At 35.3% G+C, this 21,185-nt stretch overlaps 1 protein-coding gene and 1 long non-coding RNA gene across 2 annotated transcripts; one reads left to right on the top strand and one right to left on the bottom strand.

Annotated features, from left to right (window-relative positions):
• Positions 1–6,424: 6,424 nt before the first annotated feature.
• Positions 6,425–14,557, top strand: LOC130470330 (uncharacterized protein At4g37920). Its single transcript, XM_056840303.1, has 6 exons — positions 6,425–6,641; positions 8,964–9,370; positions 9,750–9,918; positions 12,639–12,883; positions 13,736–13,923; positions 14,109–14,557. The coding sequence occupies exons 1-6, from the start codon at positions 6,566–6,568 to the stop codon at positions 14,266–14,268; spliced, it is 1,245 nt and encodes a 414-aa protein (XP_056696281.1). The 5' UTR covers positions 6,425–6,565; the 3' UTR covers positions 14,269–14,557.
• Positions 14,447–14,808, bottom strand: LOC130470331 (uncharacterized). Its single transcript, XR_008930501.1, has 2 exons — positions 14,697–14,808; positions 14,447–14,650 (listed from the first exon to the last, which is right to left on the bottom strand). It is a non-coding gene; the product is annotated as an uncharacterized lncRNA (long non-coding RNA).
• Positions 14,809–21,185: the final 6,377 nt, after the last annotated feature.

Raw genomic sequence — 21,185 nt, 5'->3', positions numbered from 1 at the left:
ACCGACAAGGATGATTTCAGGTCACAGTCTGGGTTTGTCTTCTGCCTCAACGGAGGTGCAGTAAGCTGGAAAAGTGCTAAGCAAAGCACCATTGCGGATTCTACAACTGAAGCGGAGTACATTGCTGCACATGAATCAGCAAAGGAATCTATTTGGCTAAGGAATTTCATAGGTGAACTTGGTGTAGTCCCCTCTATTAAAGGACCAATAGCTCTATATTGTGACAATAACGGAGCTATTGCACAGGCAAAGGAGCCTAGACACCACCAGAGAGTCAAGCATGTACTTCGTAGATTTCACCTTCTACGAGAGTTCGTTGAAAGAAAAGAAGTCGAGATAAGCAAGATTGGAACTGAAGACAACATCTCAGATCCATTAACTAAACCTCTGCTGCAAGCAAAGCACAACTCGCACACTGCAGCTATGGGAATCAAACATGTTGGAGAATGGCTTTGATGTCCTTAATTAATGTTTTAAAGTTTTAAAGTTTAATACTTTGTAAAACATTTTGGTTAACCATTCATATAAATGAATAGAATTCATATTTCCATTTAATTTTGTTGTTTATTAAATGATGAGTCCTTCAATTTGACGATATATTCAAGATAGACTGTCAGGACCAGTCCTGTGACTAAAAAATGTCTATCAAGTGAACTTGAATGTCAAAAGTTGAAAATGGTCCCTGGTCGGAAGTTTTCTATAAAGGTGGACGCATAGAAAATGCTAGACGGCTAGAATGTAAGATGACTAGTAGTTCTGTTTCTTGAACTATGTAAACATGGCAATGTCGCAAACATTTGCATAGATACTTACTTTGAGAAGACTAGTATCGAACAGACCTATGAAACTTTACTGTAAGAGATGAAAATATGTCATAAGTAACTTTCGTTACATTATTAGACACTAATCCTCAATACCTGAGTGATTTTAGATTACTTGTTTGAGAATTGGTTACTTTGACGTTGTCAACCGTCGCACCGTAAAAGGAGATTATAACTGCAACGCTCAGGTAATCACCTATCAAACGAAGTCTAACCTCAAGATCACAAGATTGAGATTGTCCTCCCATAAATCAGGATGAGATGCTGAATGTTGTACAAGGCCACTAGGAGAGCTAGAAACTGTAAAATGCATGGTCGTGCTCGGATTAGTTGAACTCTAAAAACTGAGAAATACCTCTGAACATAATAAGGATGACTACTCTTACCTTATGTTCATGAGCAAGCATCAAGCGACAAAGAAATTAGGCAATGCACACTTGTCCCTAAGGACAAGTGGGAGACTGAAGGAAATAATGCCCTTGGTCCAAGTATGCATTCAATGCTAATTCTAATAAATGAGATCCAGTATCAATTAAATTAAACAAGTTAATAATTCCGTGAGATCAAGTGAGCTGAATGCCTAGTTAGAGGCCGCTTCAGCTCAAGTGGAATTAATAATATTAATCCACAACTTACTCTTGACTGAACCCATAGGGTCACACAAATAGTACGTGAACGGATCAAGTATTTAAGTGAATTAAATACTCTATTTATGAATATTCGGAATCAACGGATCTCGGTTCTAGTGGGAGCTGAAATCGTCAAAAGGCAAAATATGAATACTCCGAAAATGATGATATTGCCGGAAACGAAAATATGGATCATAACGGAAATATAAATATTATCCAAGTCGTAGATGCTGCCGGAAACGGTAACATGGTACGTATCGGAAAATATTTTCGGAAATAGAAACATTGTTGGAATCGGAAATAATGCCGAAAACGGAAATATTATCGGAATCGGAAATATTGTCGGAATCGAAAATAAATTCCGGAATTGGAAATATTAAATATTTGTTCGAATCGGAAATAAATTCCAGAATCGGAAATATTAAATATTGTTCGAATCGGAAATGAATTCCAAAATCGGAAAATGAATCGGAAGCGCGACGTACGAAACGGTCATCGGACGAGCTTGCTAGACGCAAGGCCCAACACGAAGCCAGGCCCGCGCCTAGCTAAGCCCGCGCGCACAAAGTGAGCAGCAGGCCCAGCGCAGCAAGCGAGCAAGGCAAGGCCCAGCAGCAGTGCCCATGATGGGCCGCGTGCTGCCAGCGCCTGCCTTGGGCCGAGCCGCGCACCAACGCCCCTTGTGGGCTGCGTGGCTGCTATGCTACGTACGACTGAGTCCTTGGTCGTTTAGGATTGCTTGCTTAATATCGTTTTCCTAATTCTACTCGAATTGAATGTTTTTGTGTTTGATTAAACATTAAATTTTACTGGATTAATTTAACTAGAATCCTTATTGATTTAGTTATTTGAATCCTAGTAGAAATCGAAGTCCGTTATTTCCACCATATAAATACGTGGTTCATAATCACAATTTATAACACAACAATTCAATAAGTATTCATATAGTTTAAGTTCAAGTACGAATTTAATAAATTGCCTAAATATATAACTAATCTTTCGAATAAACATAATACCTTAGAGAATATCCTAGTTGGTTAAATCTAAGGCGGATTCGAACGTGCTGTGGACTATCTACGGAGGGGCGAAATTTGGAGTCCTAAATTTGTTCTTGTTTGGTTCGGGAGCAGCCAGGAAAGGCGCGCATCACATGTATGTATCCTAAGTTATGCTAATTGACTATGTGGCAATTAATTTGGATTTCTAGCTTTATGGTTTTTCCGCATGAAATATATGATTTATATTTGTCATAACCTAACACTAAATCCTAACGAGGAAAAAGTAAAGGAAATATTGATTATGGAGCTTATGGTGGTGCTAATTAGCAAAGTGTGTTTAATGTTTAGTTTATTTCATGTGTTTAAATTTTATGTCACAATCTAGTTTTAATTAGTTTTCAATAAGTTTGTATTAATTCGTGTTGTACCTGTAAACTTGTATTAGTGTCTTTAACTTTGTATTACTCTGTGTTATGTAATATATTATTTTTCTTTGCCAAGTTGAATTTTACACATTGTTTTTATTATATTATAAGAAAAAAATTTGTCTAACAAACAATTGTAATGTCTATGAAATCCAATAACATCTTATCAAGAAATCCAATAAAATCTTATCAATCAATATAAAATCTAAGAACATCTAAGAACATCCAATAACATCTTATCAAGAAATCTAAATACTCTTATCAAAAAATCGGAAATCTTAGAAATTCTAAGAGAAAAACCAAGAAACTTATCATAAATCCATATATCTTATCAACAAATTGAAAATCTAAGAAAATCCAAAAAAATCTTATCACGTATTCCATATAATCTTGTCAACAAATCGAGAATCTTGGAAAATCTTAGAAGATATAAGAGAATCCAATAAAATCCAGTAAAATCTTATCGCGTAATCCATATAATCTTATCCACATTACTCTTTAAATACACACACATTATTAAACTCATTTCTCACACTCACTTCTCATTAACACTTCCTATTCTATCTTAAAAAAAATGTTATTTGAAAAAAGTTCAAGCTCGGAATATTCTGATGAAAATTCAAACGGAGAAGTTGATCAAATGGTTGACGGTTTTGTCATTCATCATTTACCAAACACATTCTTTCCACGAGGTCCTAGACTTCGAAATGTGAATGATGACATTCCGATTCCAGCAGATAGAAACCGTGAAGAAGGGCATAACCGCTTGTTTAATGATTACTTTGTGGAAAGTCCAGTATATTTAGACAAGCAGTTTCGTCGGAGGTTTCGAATGAGAAGACCTTTGTTTTGCCGTATCATGAACAAAGTGGTTGAAAATGATGTTTTCTTGCAACAGAGAAGAAATGCTGCCGGAAAATTAGGGTTATCGGGATTGCAAAATGCATTGCAACTATCAGAATGTTAGCGTATGGTTTGGCTCCGGATGCAATTGATGAATATCTGCGAATGGGTGAAACAACTTCAAAAAAATCATTATTACATTTTACTCAAGGGGTAATCAAGCATTTTGAAGAGGATTACCTAAGAAGTCCTACAGATGGAGACTTAAGGAGGATCCTTTATCAAAATGAAATGCGCGGATTTCCAAGCATGATCGGTAGTACTGACTGTATGCACTGGGAATGGAAGAACTGACCTACCGCATGGAGAGGTCAATACCAAGGACGCAGCGGGAAAGTGACCCTAATTCTTGAAGCTGTTGCAGATCAAGATCTATGGATTTGGCATTCTTTTTTTTTTTGGTATTCCTGGTTCATGTAATGACATTAATGTTCTGCACCGTTCTCCTGCTTTTGATGATGTATTGCAAGGTAAGGCACCTCCTATAACTTTTCAGGTGAATAGGCATGAATACAACATGGGGTACTACCTCACAGATGGTATTTATCCAAATTGGGCTATGTTCATTCAACGATTTTCTCGTCCCCAACTTGAAACGGAAAAGTTGTTTGGTGATAGACAAGCGCATGTTCGTAAGGAGGTTGAACGTGCGTTCGGAGTTTTGCAAGCAAGATTCGCCATTGTACGACAACCATCTCTTGCTTACAATGAAGATATATTAGGCGATATAATGTAGGCTTGTATCATCTTACACAACATGATAGTTGAGGATGAACGAGATACGTATGTCCGAGCTGATATGTGTTACGAAAGTACTATGAAAAAAATCTTTCGAGCTTAACCGCAACAATGAATAATGGTGAACTTTTTGAGTTCCAGACTTGAGAACCTTTCTCCATTAACGCATACTTGGGGAGAAGAACAACTTTGCGTAGCAGTCAAACTCATCACTCTTTGAAAGAGGATTTAATTGAGCACAACTGGCAAAAATATGGAGGCAATAATCATTAAACTCATGCCTCGAAAAAGAGTTGTCATTTTAGTGGTTGTGTTTGATTTATCGTATTTAATTTTTTTTTTATCATGGGTTTAACGTACTTTATTTTGGCTTTATGATGCTTTAGTCTATAACATAGTGTGTTTAGTTGTTGTAATGTTCTAGTTATCTGAAACTTGCCTTGTGTTTAGTCCATCTATTATGTATTTTATTCAATTATGTCCCTTTATGTTATTTAAATTTATAAAATATTTTCAATTAAATTTATAGTATTAAAAATATATAAATATCGAAATATATATAAAAATAATGTAAATAAAAAAATTAATGTAAATTAAATAATTTATCTTAACTAATTGTTAGAATTCGTTTAATTTATCAATTGTTAGATAATATTGCACTATTCACTTAAGTTATTAATATAATTGAATACAGGTAATTTAATAGTGCAATATTATCTGGACAGTGAGACACGTCAAAAGAACGTTGTTCGTTGGGATGGGATAGTGGCAAATTGCTCGTATAAAATTTTTGAATTTTTGGGGATTCTTTGTCGGCATATTTTAAGTGTGTTTCTCCGTGAAGGAGTTTTTCAACCCCGCCTGCATATTTCATTTTATGTTGGTGCCGCAGACTAACGATCGACGGAGAAGAATCGTTGCTTGTAAACGAGGACAATGGTGAAGGCAACACCAACAATGTAATTGATACGAGTCATCCTATTCAACATCCACCAAAGTCGAAGACTAAAGGGCGACCCAAGCAAAAACGTGACAGGAGTGGAAAAGAAGTACAAGTAAATAACAAACAACAGAAAAAATGTAGGTTATGCAGAAAATGTGGTCATAACTATACTACATGTCATGAGAAAGAGTTTATGGAAGAAAATTTCAATTTACATGGTGCAGTAGTAGAAAAAAGACAAGAAGGGAATGTTTGAACCTGATATTTCATCTTAAAGCTTGTTCATAAAAAAAATTGCGGTCAAATTGTTCAGCATATATATTAAGATTTCTTTAACTTAATGATTCATGTTTAATTGTGTTCATATTATTGACCGAGAAACAACTAGAATAATAATATGATCATACTTAGACATGCTAAGCATATTGAGATTTGCGGCAATATGAGATTATTTTAGGAAAAAAAGGAAAAGGAGTTAGGCGTCAAAATTAAACTTGCAATTAGTACTAGCATTAATTGAGATCTTGATATTAATATTTGCGGCTAGGCTAAAGTGGGGAAATAAGTTGTTTAAAATAAATATAGTGAGAAATTAGAAAAAAAGTGATAAAACTAGTTAGATTTAAAATAAGGTATGTTTTATTATTTCACAAATTAAATATTTAACACACCTTTTTTAAACTTGTATATATCCTTTAATATCAAATATTTATTATGAATCTGTTTTGTTAATATGTGTCCGTGGGCACACGTTAGAAAAACCGTTGAATAAATATAAAATAGATGGAGTATGTGGGAGATAGAAAGTGTGGTGAACTGATGAGGTTTAGCGAATAGTAAAAGTAAAAATGGCGAAGAGTTTTTTTAGCTCATTGATGGGATGAATTTGTTTTAGAAAAAATTGTTTACTAGAGAAGTGACGTGGAAGAGTAAGAAGTGAAGAGTAAGAAGTGGCAAAGAGATAGTAGTTTGATTTTTATTTTCCTCCCTTGGCGAGAGTGGTCTGATAAACCCCAAAAATTCCGAACGCAAAAGCCGTTGTTGGAAATCCCTTCTACTGTTATCTTTGTCCTGATTCATTCTCCTTGTCCTCTCTCTTTCTCTCCCCATGATTACAGTCGGCCGTTTGCTAAACCTTGTGCAACTCACAAATTCAAAACCCAAATCACTCAGGGACGACAATGGTACACGCTTTTCTCAATTTCCATCTCTATGTTTAATCTAGGGTATTGCGGGAATTTGATTCAACTTGTTCATAGTATTTAAATTCATTATTGTTCAACTGTTGGACACTTTGATGAATTGATTGCGTACATTTTGCGGGATTTTTTTACAACTATTTCATGGTTATGCTTCTCATGATTCAGCTTTTTGGTGATTTTTTTGTTTATGTTTAAACTCTGAATTTGCTGATATTTTGATATGCTGCTTGCCAATATCCTGTGGAATGTTATCCTTAAACAATCACTTTCAACCAATTACTATTGAAAACCGGCAAGTAGTAGTAGTATATTACTCTATAAAATGGTTATACTTGTATTAAGGATTTTGATGTTGTGAGTTGTAAAGGTTAGATTAGATATGTTTGTAACTTAAGGATATGTTTGGTAAAACTAACTGAAATAGTGTTGAAACTGATAAGTTAAGCTGAAACTCGAAAGGCTGTAGCTGAACTGATAAGGTGCTCGAACTAATAAGGTACCTAAGTAGATGAATTGTTTGGTAGAATTAATGGTTTAAGGAGTTGAAATTTATAAAATAATTAAAGGTAAAATACATGAAAATTTAAGGACCTTGAATCGAAACGTTACTCAAAGTAACGTCTCAATTTAAGTCAATTTCAAGACCTTATATTCTATTTAAGGTACTTGACAAACCGCTCTAATCATTTAAGGTGACTTAGAATTTCAGCACTTTATCATCTAAGACGCCTGAAATGACGTTCCAAACAGAGCATAAGATGCTTCACATAGTTGTTTATGAGATGGAAAAGTCTAAGCTTTGTTTATTTCGAGGATATTCACCGTACAATCGGTAGGTACAACCAAAGCTGTTTTTTTGCACATGTGCTCAAAACGCACAAGCACATAGAATAGCCTTGGTTGTAGAGTGCAAAAGGTACAACCGGTTTATACATAGAAAATGCCTGTTTGTTTCTGTTGATGACTGTGGAAGTTTCGTAGTGCAATGTACAGTGAATGAGTAAATGAGATTTATATTTTAATGTCTGCAGTGGTCTATTATAATTGAAGCTAATTTGTAGCTTAAACTTCAATTGAGATAATTTAAATAACCAATTAGGATTAAAAACTTACGAGACATGATATCGGATACCCATATTGGACAAGGTACGTGTGCAAGTGTCCGACAAGGCTATTTTGTGAAAAAGTTGCATGATTTTGGTCCGAAATGAAGTGTCCAAGTGTCCATACCCATGTCCGAGTGTCGAGAATCCAACACGGGTATTTGAGGTAAAATGAAGAGTCGAGGTAACAGAGTTGGTAATGGACTTAATCTGGCCGTATTTGTTTTTCACTTGTTTATTTCCACCAAGATTGAATCAGTCTCCTTTTTAATATTACATCGCTATGTACTTGTGAGTGTCACTGTCTGGTTGTTGCTATTATCCATTTTGGGCATGGTATAATTAGATCAACGCCAATGTTAATTCTTCAAAATTGTGTGTTACGGAAGCCGGAACTCCATTACAGAACTTGGTTGTTATATTTTGCCAAAATCCAAGGAATTATCCTTTCAAATGTTGAACCAAATTCTTCCAAATTCAGAACTGAACCAATTTTGTTGTCCAGTGACTGATTTGAGCTTTATTTTGGTCTGTCATTACAGATACTATTCTACTTCGTATTATACTTCTTGCACTTGTAGCTAATGTTAGGACTTATCCCAGGTACAACGTGATCTTATAAACTGCCATTTTTTGCTCAGATGGTGACCGATGAACTGTTGCAGGAATAAACCACCATAACCTTTCACTTGATGAAACTATCATAGTTAAGCTAATTTTTAAGTTGAGTATTAATGTCTCACTCTTACATGGAGCACTATGTTTTTAAGAGTGAGTCCTCATGTTTAGTAAGTAATACTTCAAAATGTCCGAGGTTAGCAAATTATAGGAATCTCACTATAAGAAATTATCATATGTTGTACTATTATCAAAGAACTCTTAATTTATATTGTTTTTTTTTTGAGGTTCTTTGTTTATCTCTACTCCCCTGTCATACCCTATTATTTTAAGTGCAGACTTATATTTAGCTAGACGACTTAAGTGCAAACTTCATGTTAGCAGACGGTTCCTTATAACAGTTAATGTTGTTGTTGTAGTATGTTGTTGTTAAAACATTGGGTGCATTGCTGTAGTTTGTAGTTTGCTGTATCTGCTTTCTGGTTTTGGTGCAGTAGTTTAAATTTCTGCAAGCTCTTCTAGTTATAATGTTCTCTCTTATGAAACTAAATAAATAGTGAGCCTCTATGCATTAAATTTCCAGGCTATTACGTTCGTAACCTGAATAAGTTGCAGTACCCCTCTTTCTTGGTAAGGGTCAACAATGCTTCTCTGAAGGTCAGTAGTTGGAAAGAAGAGCAAGCTATAGTTTCATTCCCTAATGGTAAAGCTTTTCAAGAAGAGGCAACAGAAGATGGTGGAAATACAAAAGAGGAAGATGACCTTGACAGCTTGGATGGTCTTAAGATGATCCGTGTCTGTGACAAGTTGATTGAAGTATTTTTATTAGACAAACCCTCTGCAACTGATTGGAGAAGATTATTAACCTTCAGTAAAGAATGGAGCTGTATCCGGCCCCACTTTTTTCTGCGTTGCGAGGAACGGGCAGATAGTGAAGATAACCCTGAAATGAAACACAAGCTACTTCGTCTTGGAAGGAAGCTGAGGGAGGTAGGTAAAAGCACATAATGACAATTCAAGTACAAGGACTAAATCTCCTTGAGTGCGTGGATCCTGCTTAAAACTGATGTGTAAATTGTCATCATTTAAGGTTCACTGGCTGAATCAGCTGCTTTCTAATTTGTTATTGGCATGCAGCTTGTATTCTCCAAAAAGGATTATTTTCTGGTGCTTTCCTTTGTTCTTCTGATCATTCATGTGTACATACTATTGTCAGTGAAACATACTTAACCAGCATTGACTCAGTGGATACTCCATATGCCCGCGTATCAATCTTGCATAAGTTTTGTTAATTGTGCGAACATGCTTTGTTTTTTTGTTTGTTGTTGTTGAGTATATTGTAAAATACTCTGAATCTTCATTTGTGCAGATTGATGTAGATGTCCAGCGAAATAATGAACTTCTTGAAGTTGCGAGAGGAGCCTCAAAGAATATTAGTGAAGTAGTTGCAAGGCGTCGTAAGGACTTCACTAAAGAGTTTTTTGAGCATCTTCACACTGTTGCTGAATCCTATTTTGATAATCCAGTAGAGCAAAATGGTTAGCAACTAATCTTATGGTTCATCTTACTATATATCATCCTTCCTAACCTTTGGTCCCATTTAATTTGGTGATGACTTATTTGAAAGTAAAAGTTTTAGTTGCATATATGTAATGGAAAATTAACAAAATTATCCAAACTACTTGTAGTCTTCTCAACTGGTATTCTACCTTTTCCAAATCAGTCCCCTTTACCTGTAACCTTTTAAGCTGGTTTATTTCTTTATTTTTATACATTATTATTTATTAGCAGCTCTTTCTCTCTCCTTTCTTTTTCCTTTCCCTCCACCCCTGTCACAACCACAATCCCCACAGCCAGACACCACTTTCTAGTTTCTTTCCTCCCCCTTTACCCCTTTCCCTGCCACAGCCACATTTACCACTATCCATGGCATGATCCCTCCAATTTTCCGCCATAACCATCGATATTTGTGTGCCGCCGGCTAGGCGGCTACGGCAATGGAGCTCCAGTTATAGATGAAAGAACCACTGATGAGAAGATGCCAGCTACTCAGCCATGAAAAACAGTGGGTGCACTACAATTGGCGAAGAAAACAAGTGATGGAGGTGGCATCATTACACAAAGCTTTAAACCAAAAGCTATGAGCATAGGCTTTTGTGGTTAAATTTGGAAATTTTATGTTCAAGTTCTAATTAGAAGCCATTTATAGGTACAAGGGAAATTTTACTCTCTCATCTTTCTTCTGGGTGGAAGTGGAGTGGAAGACGACTGCAATGGCGCATTAGTCCTTTTGCTGCCCTCCTTCCTCCCTCTTTTTGTCCTTAAAAATAATATTTTTTATTGTTACCCTTGGGTATTGAAATTTGATAGCGGGTTGAATGTTGGAAAATTGAAAAACTAGTGGTAGCTAGAGTTATAGATTGTGGCATTCATGCAGATAACATGACGGTGAGAAATGACTTGTTCAGGTTCGGTTAGAGTTTCTTATTTTATCTCATTTTGAAGGGTAGCTGATAGATTGTTTTTATCTTGTCCATTTCGGTTGTTTTCTTTTTGTGATTGGAATTGCCAAGTTTTTATTTCTACCTCTCTCAAATTCTTATCTTTAAATCTTCTCTCTCTCATTTGGCAATTGTGGTTGTGAATTTGTGATGGTTGTTTGAAGGTGGCTTTATTATTTGGTGGAGTGGTCATATTTTTTGGTCGTGGTGGTGATAGGGGAAGGGAGGGATGAGGTGTCCTTAGGAACAGGGAAGGGTGGTGAAGGGTAGTTAGGGTGCTTCGTTAGCATTGTTAAGAAAACTACTGGATTATTATAAAATGGCATCTCATCTTGTAAAACTATTAAACAGGTGATCTAAAGTTTGAGACTGTTTTGGGAAGAATAGGGTAATAATTGGGATTATTCCAAGTTAAACAATAGTATGGATTACTTTGAGATGACCAACGATACTTGGATCATTGTTGTTAATTTTTCATTAATTTAACAGGTTATGTTGTTTTGGATTGTTAGATGTTATTTTGAGTGCCAAAGGTTGCTTTGATGTTTTTTGTTGTTGAAGGAAACGGTTGCTGTGATGTTTTCTTTAGAAAAAGAACATTGAAGTATATATTTTTCTTTAGTTTTATTTTTAATGTTCGTGTTCTTTTGGGCAACAAAAGAAAAAATGAAATTTGAAAGAAGCTTCTTCAGTTTTCTGTTTCTTATTGATGCATATTTAGACATTACACCTTTATTTAATTTATTTATTTTGATTTCTTTTCAAGTAGCTAAGATAGGAGAGGGACTACAAAGGCAGTATGAGATATACAGAAGGGATAAGGTTTAAACTCTGAGAGTCAAGTTCTACACAGTACTGCAAGTGGATCAAACTTCATAACTGTATGGAGTATGTTCTGGACTCGACATTTTAAGTTCTTTATTTTCAGACTGCTAGTTTAGAAAGTGTACTAAAACTCTACTTACAAGAGTAACAGATTAGCTATTGTGCCTTGCACAAGGTTTACAAGTCCTTCGAGAATCATGTCTTTCTCATCGATTTGTTGGTACATCATAATCATGAACATTTAGGTAGATACACTGTGATGCTCTTTCGTCATGAGTAGCTGATTAGGTATTTGATTTCAAATTGTGAATTAATTTAAGAAAAGTATAGCTTGGTGCGAATTCATAGTTCCCAATTTTTTCTGCTCCATCACCTCCTCATGGCCCTAATACCTATAAAAATTAGACTGCGCACCTCCTTGCCCCTTCCATATGTCTAGCACTGCTTTTGTCCCTCTCCTATCTTAGCTGCCTCAATGGGCTTCTATCATTCTCATTAATTCATGATGGGTAGCTCCTGTTAATGGTAGCGGAAGTTATGACCATGGAGGTTCTGTGTTTTGAGCCATGGGGTCCAAATCTGTCCTCTTGCCACCATCAAGGGAAAACAAGCAGAATCTTTCTGTATGATACAATATCAATAGTCTGTTTCTCACTTGTTTTCTCTCTTTGGTGAGGTTTCCCTGGTAGTTTCTTGTACCAATTTGCAACCACATCAGAAGTATACACATGGTGACTCCTTAGAATGTTCTAAAAAAGGCTTGGATCTCATATTGGTTATTGTTGTATGATCTTATCCAAGTTTTCATCAGTGCATGTTAGATCCATGTGTATGCTTTTAGGCCTCCTGTCCTTGTGGAGAGCCCTTTTTACCTTTATCACTATCTCTCCCGATCTTGTTCCATCAGTAATGATACTTCGTTGCAAAAATAGCTGTGGTAGAGCTCGGGAACACGTGCTTATCTGCGGTACAAGCGTATGATACGGCTTCTGATAGCATAGAGGCTATAAATTCTGCTGAAGTGAAGTTCCAGGACATTATCAACTCTCCCTCCTTAGATGCTGCTTGCAGAAAAATAGACACCTTGGCTGCGAAGAATGAACTTGATTCTGCTCTGGTTTTGATGATAACAAAAGCTTGGTCTAGTGCCAAAGAATCAAACATGATGAAAGACGAGGTAAGATATCACTAGTTTGAGAAGAAGCTCTGAATTTGTTTGGAGATTGTTCTATTTGAAAATGGCCTTTTCTTGTTTCTAAATTTACTGCCTGAGTTCACATCAACAACTGGCTACTGAGAATCGCCTTGTAATGATATTGTTTATACTGTAACTAGGTTTGGAGCTCTATCTATTTATTACTTGATATTCACGTTAAATTGTCTGATTCTTAATGTTGGAATGTTGAACATCACAAAAATACCAATTTATCTGTGAAATACTATATTAGTGGTACAAGGTCGTGGAACCCTTGTCTGATGATAAAATTCTAAATTTTGTCTGTTTTTGTTTTTTTGCTGAACTTTGTAAATTACTTGATACTCTGTATGTAATAAAACTAATAGGTGCCCCAGAATTTTCCCTACACTCTGACTTTTATCTACATTAGGAGTGTGGGTTTCCCCCCTTTCCTTAAATGGTAATACTATGTCTTCCATACTTGGATATCACGTGGAACAGCAGTTAAAAAGCAAAGTTGTTTTGTCGGAGAACTGGGTCAAGGCATTTTCGTTGAACAAAAAAGTAAAATAATCTGAAAGTCTTATGTTATGGCCAATTTTCTATCTGGTACATCCATCCTCAATAAGATTGTGTGGTCGCTAAGATCAATTATTCCCCTTTATTGTAGTTGTAGGATGTGCAGTGGTCAATGGAAGCTAACAATATACGTTCTGTCTGAAAAAGAAGTAGAGCTGAAATAGTTGACATTTCTAAGTCAGTGTGTTATGGTGCTTCTCTCATTATGATTTAAGTATGCATGATAATGTTGATTGGTCAATGACAACTCTTTTTATGTTTTTTCATCTCTAGGTAAAGGATGTGTTGTATCATTTATACAAGACTGCAAGAGGTAACCTTCAGAGGCTAATGCCAAAGGAGATCAGGATTGTGAAATATCTTTTGACAATTGAGGATCCCGAGGAGACACTTTCTGCTCTCCAAGATGCATTTACTCCTGGAGAAGAGCTTGAAGGAAAGGATGTCGATAATTTGTACACGTATGTATATCTTTGATCAAAATCTTGGTTCCCTATTCTTTATCGTTTATGTACCTGTATATGAGGACATGTTAGGGTTGGTTGCGAAATAGTTCCCTTCCTCACTCTCACTCGCTCACTCACTCACTCACTCACTCACTCACTCACTCTAAGGTGTTTCATTTCCGTTCTTGTGAATTGTACAGGACACCGGAGAAGCTGCATACCTGGATAAAAGCTGTGGTGGATGCATACAATTTCAGCCAAGAAGGAACACTAATTAGAGATGCAAGGGATTTGATGAATCCTAAAATAATACACAAGTTGGAGGAACTAAACAAGATTGTTCTAGATAGATTTTTGTAAGTAGATTAGCATAACATAACTGTTCAATATTGACGCCTCAGTTAACAAATGTGTGAATCGCTATGATATCCTGGACAGCTCGATCTCCTATCCTTACGGAAAGAGAAATTCACCACGTATACTGTATATTCAGCCCTTCTCATTATTTCTCTCTCATCAAAGTAAATTAATGCTGTAGGTTTTCTGTTGCTATCAGTCTTATGCTGCTGATGTATCGTAGTCACTGGATTTGGTATTCTTCCTCTTTAACAACTATAATTTATCTGGTCCAGAAGAAGAGTTTGTTGGAGTGGGTCTTGTTTCACGCAAGTTGGAGCCGGTTAAGGTGCCACATACAATGTATTTTGCCCCGTTTAGTTCACCTTATTTCTCCTGATCTGAACTTATTGTTTTCTGATTTGATCTGATCTGATCTGGTCTGATCTGACTTTTCAGAATTAAGTTTAAACAAAAATTTACATTTATTAATATTAGACGTACATGTAAAATAAATGTTATACAAAATTTACAATATTCTTATTATTTATTTGACTTTACTCATGATTTAACTATTTCTTAAATAAGATAGACTTGGACATGATCTAGATAGATCGTTTATGATTTGGATATATCAGTTCTGATCTGGATATGATCTGTATAGATCGGTTTTGATTTGGGGATGATATGTACAAATTGGTTCTGATCTGGATAGATTGATTCTGATGTGGACATGATTTGGACATACGGGACATGATTTGGACATATGAGTTTTGATATGGACATGATCTTGACAAATCAGTACAGATGTAGACATGATCTTGATAGATCGATCCGAATATATAGGTTTTGATCTACACGTCTGAGTTCTGATCTGGACAACTTGGTTCTGATCTTGACATATCGATTCTGATCAGGATCATGATCTGTATATATTAATTCTTATATAGATCAATTCTGGTCTGGACATGATCTGGACAGACCAGTTCTGATCTGGATGTGATCTGTACAGATCACTTATGATCTGGTCATGATATTTACAGACCGATTTTGATCTAGACATGATCTGTACAAATTAATTCTTATATGGGCATGATCTCTGCAGATTAATTATGATCTGAACATAAACTGTACAGAGTCGATATTTAAACCAGTTCTAATATGGACATACCGATTTTGATCTGGACATGATCTGTATAAACCGGTTATGATCTGAACATATTGGTTTTGTAAGGATTGAACATGATTTGTAAGGATCGGTTCTGATCTAGACAAGATCTTTGATGATCTGAACATGATCTGGATATTACCTGATCATACCGGTTTTGGTCTGGATATATAATGGTTATGATCTGTGAAAATCAGTTCTGATATGAACATGATCTGGTCAAATCGTTTCTGATATGGACTAAATGGTTTTAATTTGGACATGATGAATTTGAATGTTTTGTTAATGTTTTTTTATGCCTTAAATAATACTCCCTCCGTTTCTTTTTGATCTTCCTGTTTGGAGTTTTGGGTGGAAATTAAGAAACTGAAATCTTTTAATGATTGGGTGTAAGAGTAATGATTGGGTGTAAGAGAAAATAATAAATAAATGAAGAAAGTAATAAAGAAATGAAGGAGAGATAAGATATTTTTATGAAAGTAATAAAAAATCATAAAAGTGGGGTTGGGTGGGTGAATTGGGAAATGTGAATGAATTAAATAAGGGATGGTGGGAAAATTTATGGTAAAAAGTCATGTCCCAAAATAAAAACAGGAAGATCAAATAGGAACGACATTTATAGAAACAGGAAGATCAAAAAGAAATGGAGGGAGTAGATTTTAATTGCACCGAAACAACATTCTTTTTTATTAAAGAAATAATAATAATAATAATAATAATAATAATAATAATGATAATAATAATAATAATAATAATAATAATAATAATAATAATAATAATATGACTGGATGTGACTGGCATCTCTCCCTTTGCAGGTGTGGGTATGAGTTCTTGGGCTCCCGGAGTGGTCTTGCATAATGTTGTGGAGAAGAAAAGGAAGAAGTATTCGTCCAAATGTGAGGACAACGGATACAAGTTCATCCCATTTGCGTTCTCTACATTCGGGGAGTTGGATAAGGAGGCCTTGGATACACTTTCACGTATCAAGTCTCTCTCTATTAGTCACTCCAACAATGTTAAGAGTGGGGTATTTATTTTTCATAAATTGAGCTTTTGCATTCAGAAAGGGGTGGGAGCACAGCTTGTTTCTAGACTCCCATCTAACTTTATGGAATATGTTTACACGTGATTTATAATAAAAATAATAATAATAATAATAATAATAATAATAATAATAATAATAATAATAATAACAATAATAATAATAATAATAATAATAATAACTATTTGTACAATATTTTACTTTGTTAGCATTTGATTTATAATAATAATAATGATAATAATAATAATACGGAGTAATAATAATAATAATAATAATAATAATAATAATAATAATAATAATAATAATAATAATAATAATAATAATTTTTTCTGATCTGATCTGATTTGAACTTATTTCTTATGATCTGATTAGAAATTATTTTTTCCGATCTGATCTGATCTGAACTTATTTTTTCTGATCTGATCTGATCTGAACTTATTTGTCTGATCTGATCTGATCTGTTCTGATCTAATTAAAACTGAAATAAGTAATAAGGTACTGAAATAAGACTGCATGTAGAACTGAATGTCATAGTGTAATTGGTAAGAAGCACGATAATTACGCCATAACTAGGAGTATAAATGACTCAAGTTGAGTAGAATCGAGTATTCCATTAATATGTTGTATATGTTCATGTTTGTTTAACTTGGGAGAGCCAAGACTTGCAACCACACATCCCGGTAAGTGTGGAATAGTCCTCAGATAGTTCATTTTCTAATTGATCAAAGTTCGTAAACTATTTTTTCCCATAAACTATAGAATCTTAAGATTATGAACTCAACGTTTAATAAGAATAACTATCTTATTAATCTTAAGGAAAATAACTCAAAACCTTAAACTCACAATCTCATATGTTATACCACAACTTGGTATCTCCTTATATATAAGATCAAAGAGCATTTTAGACCTTCTATTAGATAACTCCTAAATAAAAGGTAAACTCACATATTAGATAACTCCTAAATATTAGATATTCATATTTAGATTCTCCTAAATATACTTGGCTTGAACCTCAAGCTATTTCAAGCTTACAACAACATTCTCCCCCTTATGCTTGAAATTATCTTCTCACATCTTGAACTCCAATGAGACTTCTCATCTCTTTAAACTTGATCCTTCCAAGTGCCTTTGTTAGGATGTCCTCCTTTTTCTCTTTGCCGGGAACATGCTCTACCTCCACCTGTTCATTCTCAACACACTCCCTTTTGAAATGATCCAGTCGGTATCTGTTGGCTTCGTCCATGGAATACTGAATTCTTGGTAAGTGCAATCGCAGATTTATTGTCGACTCGTATGGTCACTTTCTCACAAGATTTTCCAACGACCTTCCCTAGAAGCTCTTGAAACCAGATTGCTTGTTTAGCTACCTTTGTAGCTGCCATGAACTCAGGTTCGCAAGAGGACAACGCCACTGTTTCTTGCTTTTGTGAACACCATGTAATTGGACAATCACCAAGGTAGAATATATGGCCCTTTGTGCTCTTACCATCATCAACATCAACATTATGGGAACTATCACTATATACCATCAAGTTTATCTTGTCCGCACGTTTAAACAAGAGACCGTGAGAAAGTGTTCCACGTAAATACCTCAACACTTGCTTCAATGCTGCTCCATGGTATTCCTTAGGCTCTTGTATGTATCTGCTTAAGACTCGAACACTATAAGACAAATCTGGATGTGTGTGGAGCAAATATCGAAGACATCCTATGCTTTTTCTATATTCCCTTTCTTCGATACCTTTCTCCTTTTGAGATTTAGATAGTTTTAAGTTTAAGTCCACCGGCACATGAGATAGATTACACCCTTCCATTCTAATTTCTCCTAATATCTTTTGTGCATATCTCTCTTGCTTCAGAATAATGCCTCCTTCATGCTGATGCACTTCAATCCCAAGATAATATGTTAATTTGCCAAGATCACTCATCTCAAATGTTTTCATCTCTCTTTTAAACTCAAGTATCGACTTCAAAGATGATCCTGTAACAAGTAAATCATCCACGTACACAGCCACAATAAGGAGTTTCTCTTTCTCTTCCTTTTGATATAGTGATGGTTCCTTTGAACATCTATGAAACTTCAAAACCCCGAGGGTTTTGTTTAGTTTGGCATTCCATGCTCTAGGTGCTTGTTTTAAGCCATAGAGAGCTTTATTCAACTTGTAAACCTTGTCTTCACTTCCTTGGATTACAAATCCTTCCGGCTGAGTGACATAAACTTCCTCTTTCAATTCACCACGGAGAAATGCAGTTTTCACATCAAGATGATGTACTTCCCAAGCGTTTGAAGCTGCTAGGGTAATGATAAAATGAATTGATCCAATGCGGGCCACCGGAGAAAATACCTCATCATAATTAATGCCATGTCTTTGAACGTACCCTTTCGCCACTAGTCGTGCTTTGTACATGTTGATACTTCCATCAGAATTGCGTTTTATTTTGAACACCCATTTCAACCCGATTGGTTTGATTCCGATGGGAAGATCAACCAAATTCCATGTTTTATTCTTCTCTATCGATGAAAGCTCATCTTTACATGCATCTATCCAAACTTTCAGCTCTCTTGCTTCACGAAAATCTCAAGGTTCGTCGTTTATTACCATCAAGAGTCGTTCACACTCTACCTCAGCAATATGAACGTAATCATTCAAATATGCAGGCTTTATAATAGGTCTTGTTGACCTCCTTAATTGTGGTTGTAACTGTTCTAGATTGCCATCACCATTGTCTTCATCTTCTTCATCCTCAACGTTATCATTCTCTTCTTCCACTCTGTCCATTTCCTCGTTCACCACGCCCTCACTCATAGCTTGAGTGGCGTGTGTGCTTTCTTCAGTTTCTGATGAATGTTCAATTTCCCTTATGCCTTTATTTCCAAACTCTCTCAAACCGATAACAAACGTTTTGGAATCTCTACCGACTTCTTTTTCCACTTTGTTCCAGCTCCATCCTTTATTTTCATCAAATATCACATCCCGGCTTACTATTATTGTTGTGGGATCTTTTACGGTGATGACGTGTCACGCGTTCCTCGGAGGTATCAAGTATGAGCTGGCACGAACTTCTGGCAACCTGCAAAACAAGAATATTCCCGTAGGAATATTCCCTCCGATGCTTAAGTAAGTATAAGCTAGAGAGAGAAGTAATTTGTAGAGAGAAGGCAGAGTAAAAAAAATAGTTTGAGGTTGGTGGGAATGAATTGATTGCCCCCTTTTACCTAGGGATCTGCACTATTTATAGTGCTAGGGTTTCTTGGGAACTGGTCCTGCATGATTGGATGCTCTGTAAGATCAAGACACGTGTCCTGCTAAGTTTTGGGGGCCTGATGGTAGACCTGGTGGGCCTCTTAAGCTTTTGGACCTTCCTTTTTGTGAGATAGCGGAATGGGCTTCTTCTGAGCAAGTGGATATCATTTGCCTGCTGATGGGTCTTGACCCTGTGTGTGCATGATGGCTTGTGAGACAATCCCGGATTTGCCTGCTGATGGGCCTTTGGTTCTTCCTTTTGGGCTTTCATGGTACAGCCAGGTGGCGTTCATTTTAGGCCACATCAATTATTTTCTTGGTTGTAGGGTCGAATAGACGAACCGAGATGTGATCTCTAAAAATTCTTGCGAAGATATATTTGTAGACGAGCGCAAAATTTCCGAATCGATTTCGGAAACGACGAACCTCCTTCTTGATCTACTACTTCCTCCAATTTTTCCTCATCTAATAGATCCAATTATAAGAATTATAAGATAATTACGAAGAAAATCGAACAAAACCTAGAAATTTGGGCTAAATTTTAAAAAGCATAGAGAGAAAATGAAGAGAGAGAAAATGAAGAGAGATAAATGAAAGAAAAACGAACAGAATGTAGATCTGAAATTTTGAAAAATAAAAAGTATAAAACGTATATAAAGTGGGCTAGACACAAATCGCATTGAAAATCTACAAAACACAAAGTAAATCTTTAAAATACATAGTTACTGTAATACGCATCTATCTATATAATATACTAAAATAGAGGAAATCAATGTGGTGATGACATGTCACTCATTGATTCGCTTCTCTTTTGTAATACGGAATATATTGTACGAATATAATATAAGGATTTTAATTAAAAAAAAAGACATACTTCATAGACTTACATAAAAAATGAAATATTGCTGATATGGAGTACATACTAACGAGTATCTATATGAATTGCAATATCCTTTGACATGAAATATTGTTTGGTCCAAAAAACAATGCACTTACAAAATATTATGGAAAACGTGGATATTATCTTATATCAAAAAAATTGACAATATGTGTACTATGAAATATAGGAAATTACCAATTGTTTTTACAATTTTTTGATATACAACATCAATTGATATATAAAAAAGACATAAAACGGGTCAGGATGTGTGTAATACCCCGAATTTTCAAATAAATATTTTAATAATTATCTTTATTAATTTAAATTAATTGATATTTCTAAACTGATTTTATTGAATTTTATTTTTAAAAATTGATTTAAAATATACTAATGAAACCCTAAACCTATCCTAAAGTATAAATACTTGTGCTTTAACAATTTTGCCGTGACTAACATTGTTCTAAAGCAAACTTTCATTAACCTTCACACTCCTCAGCCGTCATCATCGTTCACCATCATCAATCACCCTTTCTCCAACTTTGTGGAATAAATTTGTTACCGAAATTACCTTCTTTTTGAATAAGGACGTTGGCGTCGAAGCCATTA

Source organism: Spinacia oleracea, chromosome 3, assembly GCF_020520425.1.
Source record: "Spinacia oleracea cultivar Varoflay chromosome 3, BTI_SOV_V1, whole genome shotgun sequence".
NCBI lineage: Eukaryota > Viridiplantae > Streptophyta > Magnoliopsida > Caryophyllales > Amaranthaceae > Spinacia > Spinacia oleracea.
This window is presented reverse-complemented; position numbering and strand designations above follow the sequence as displayed.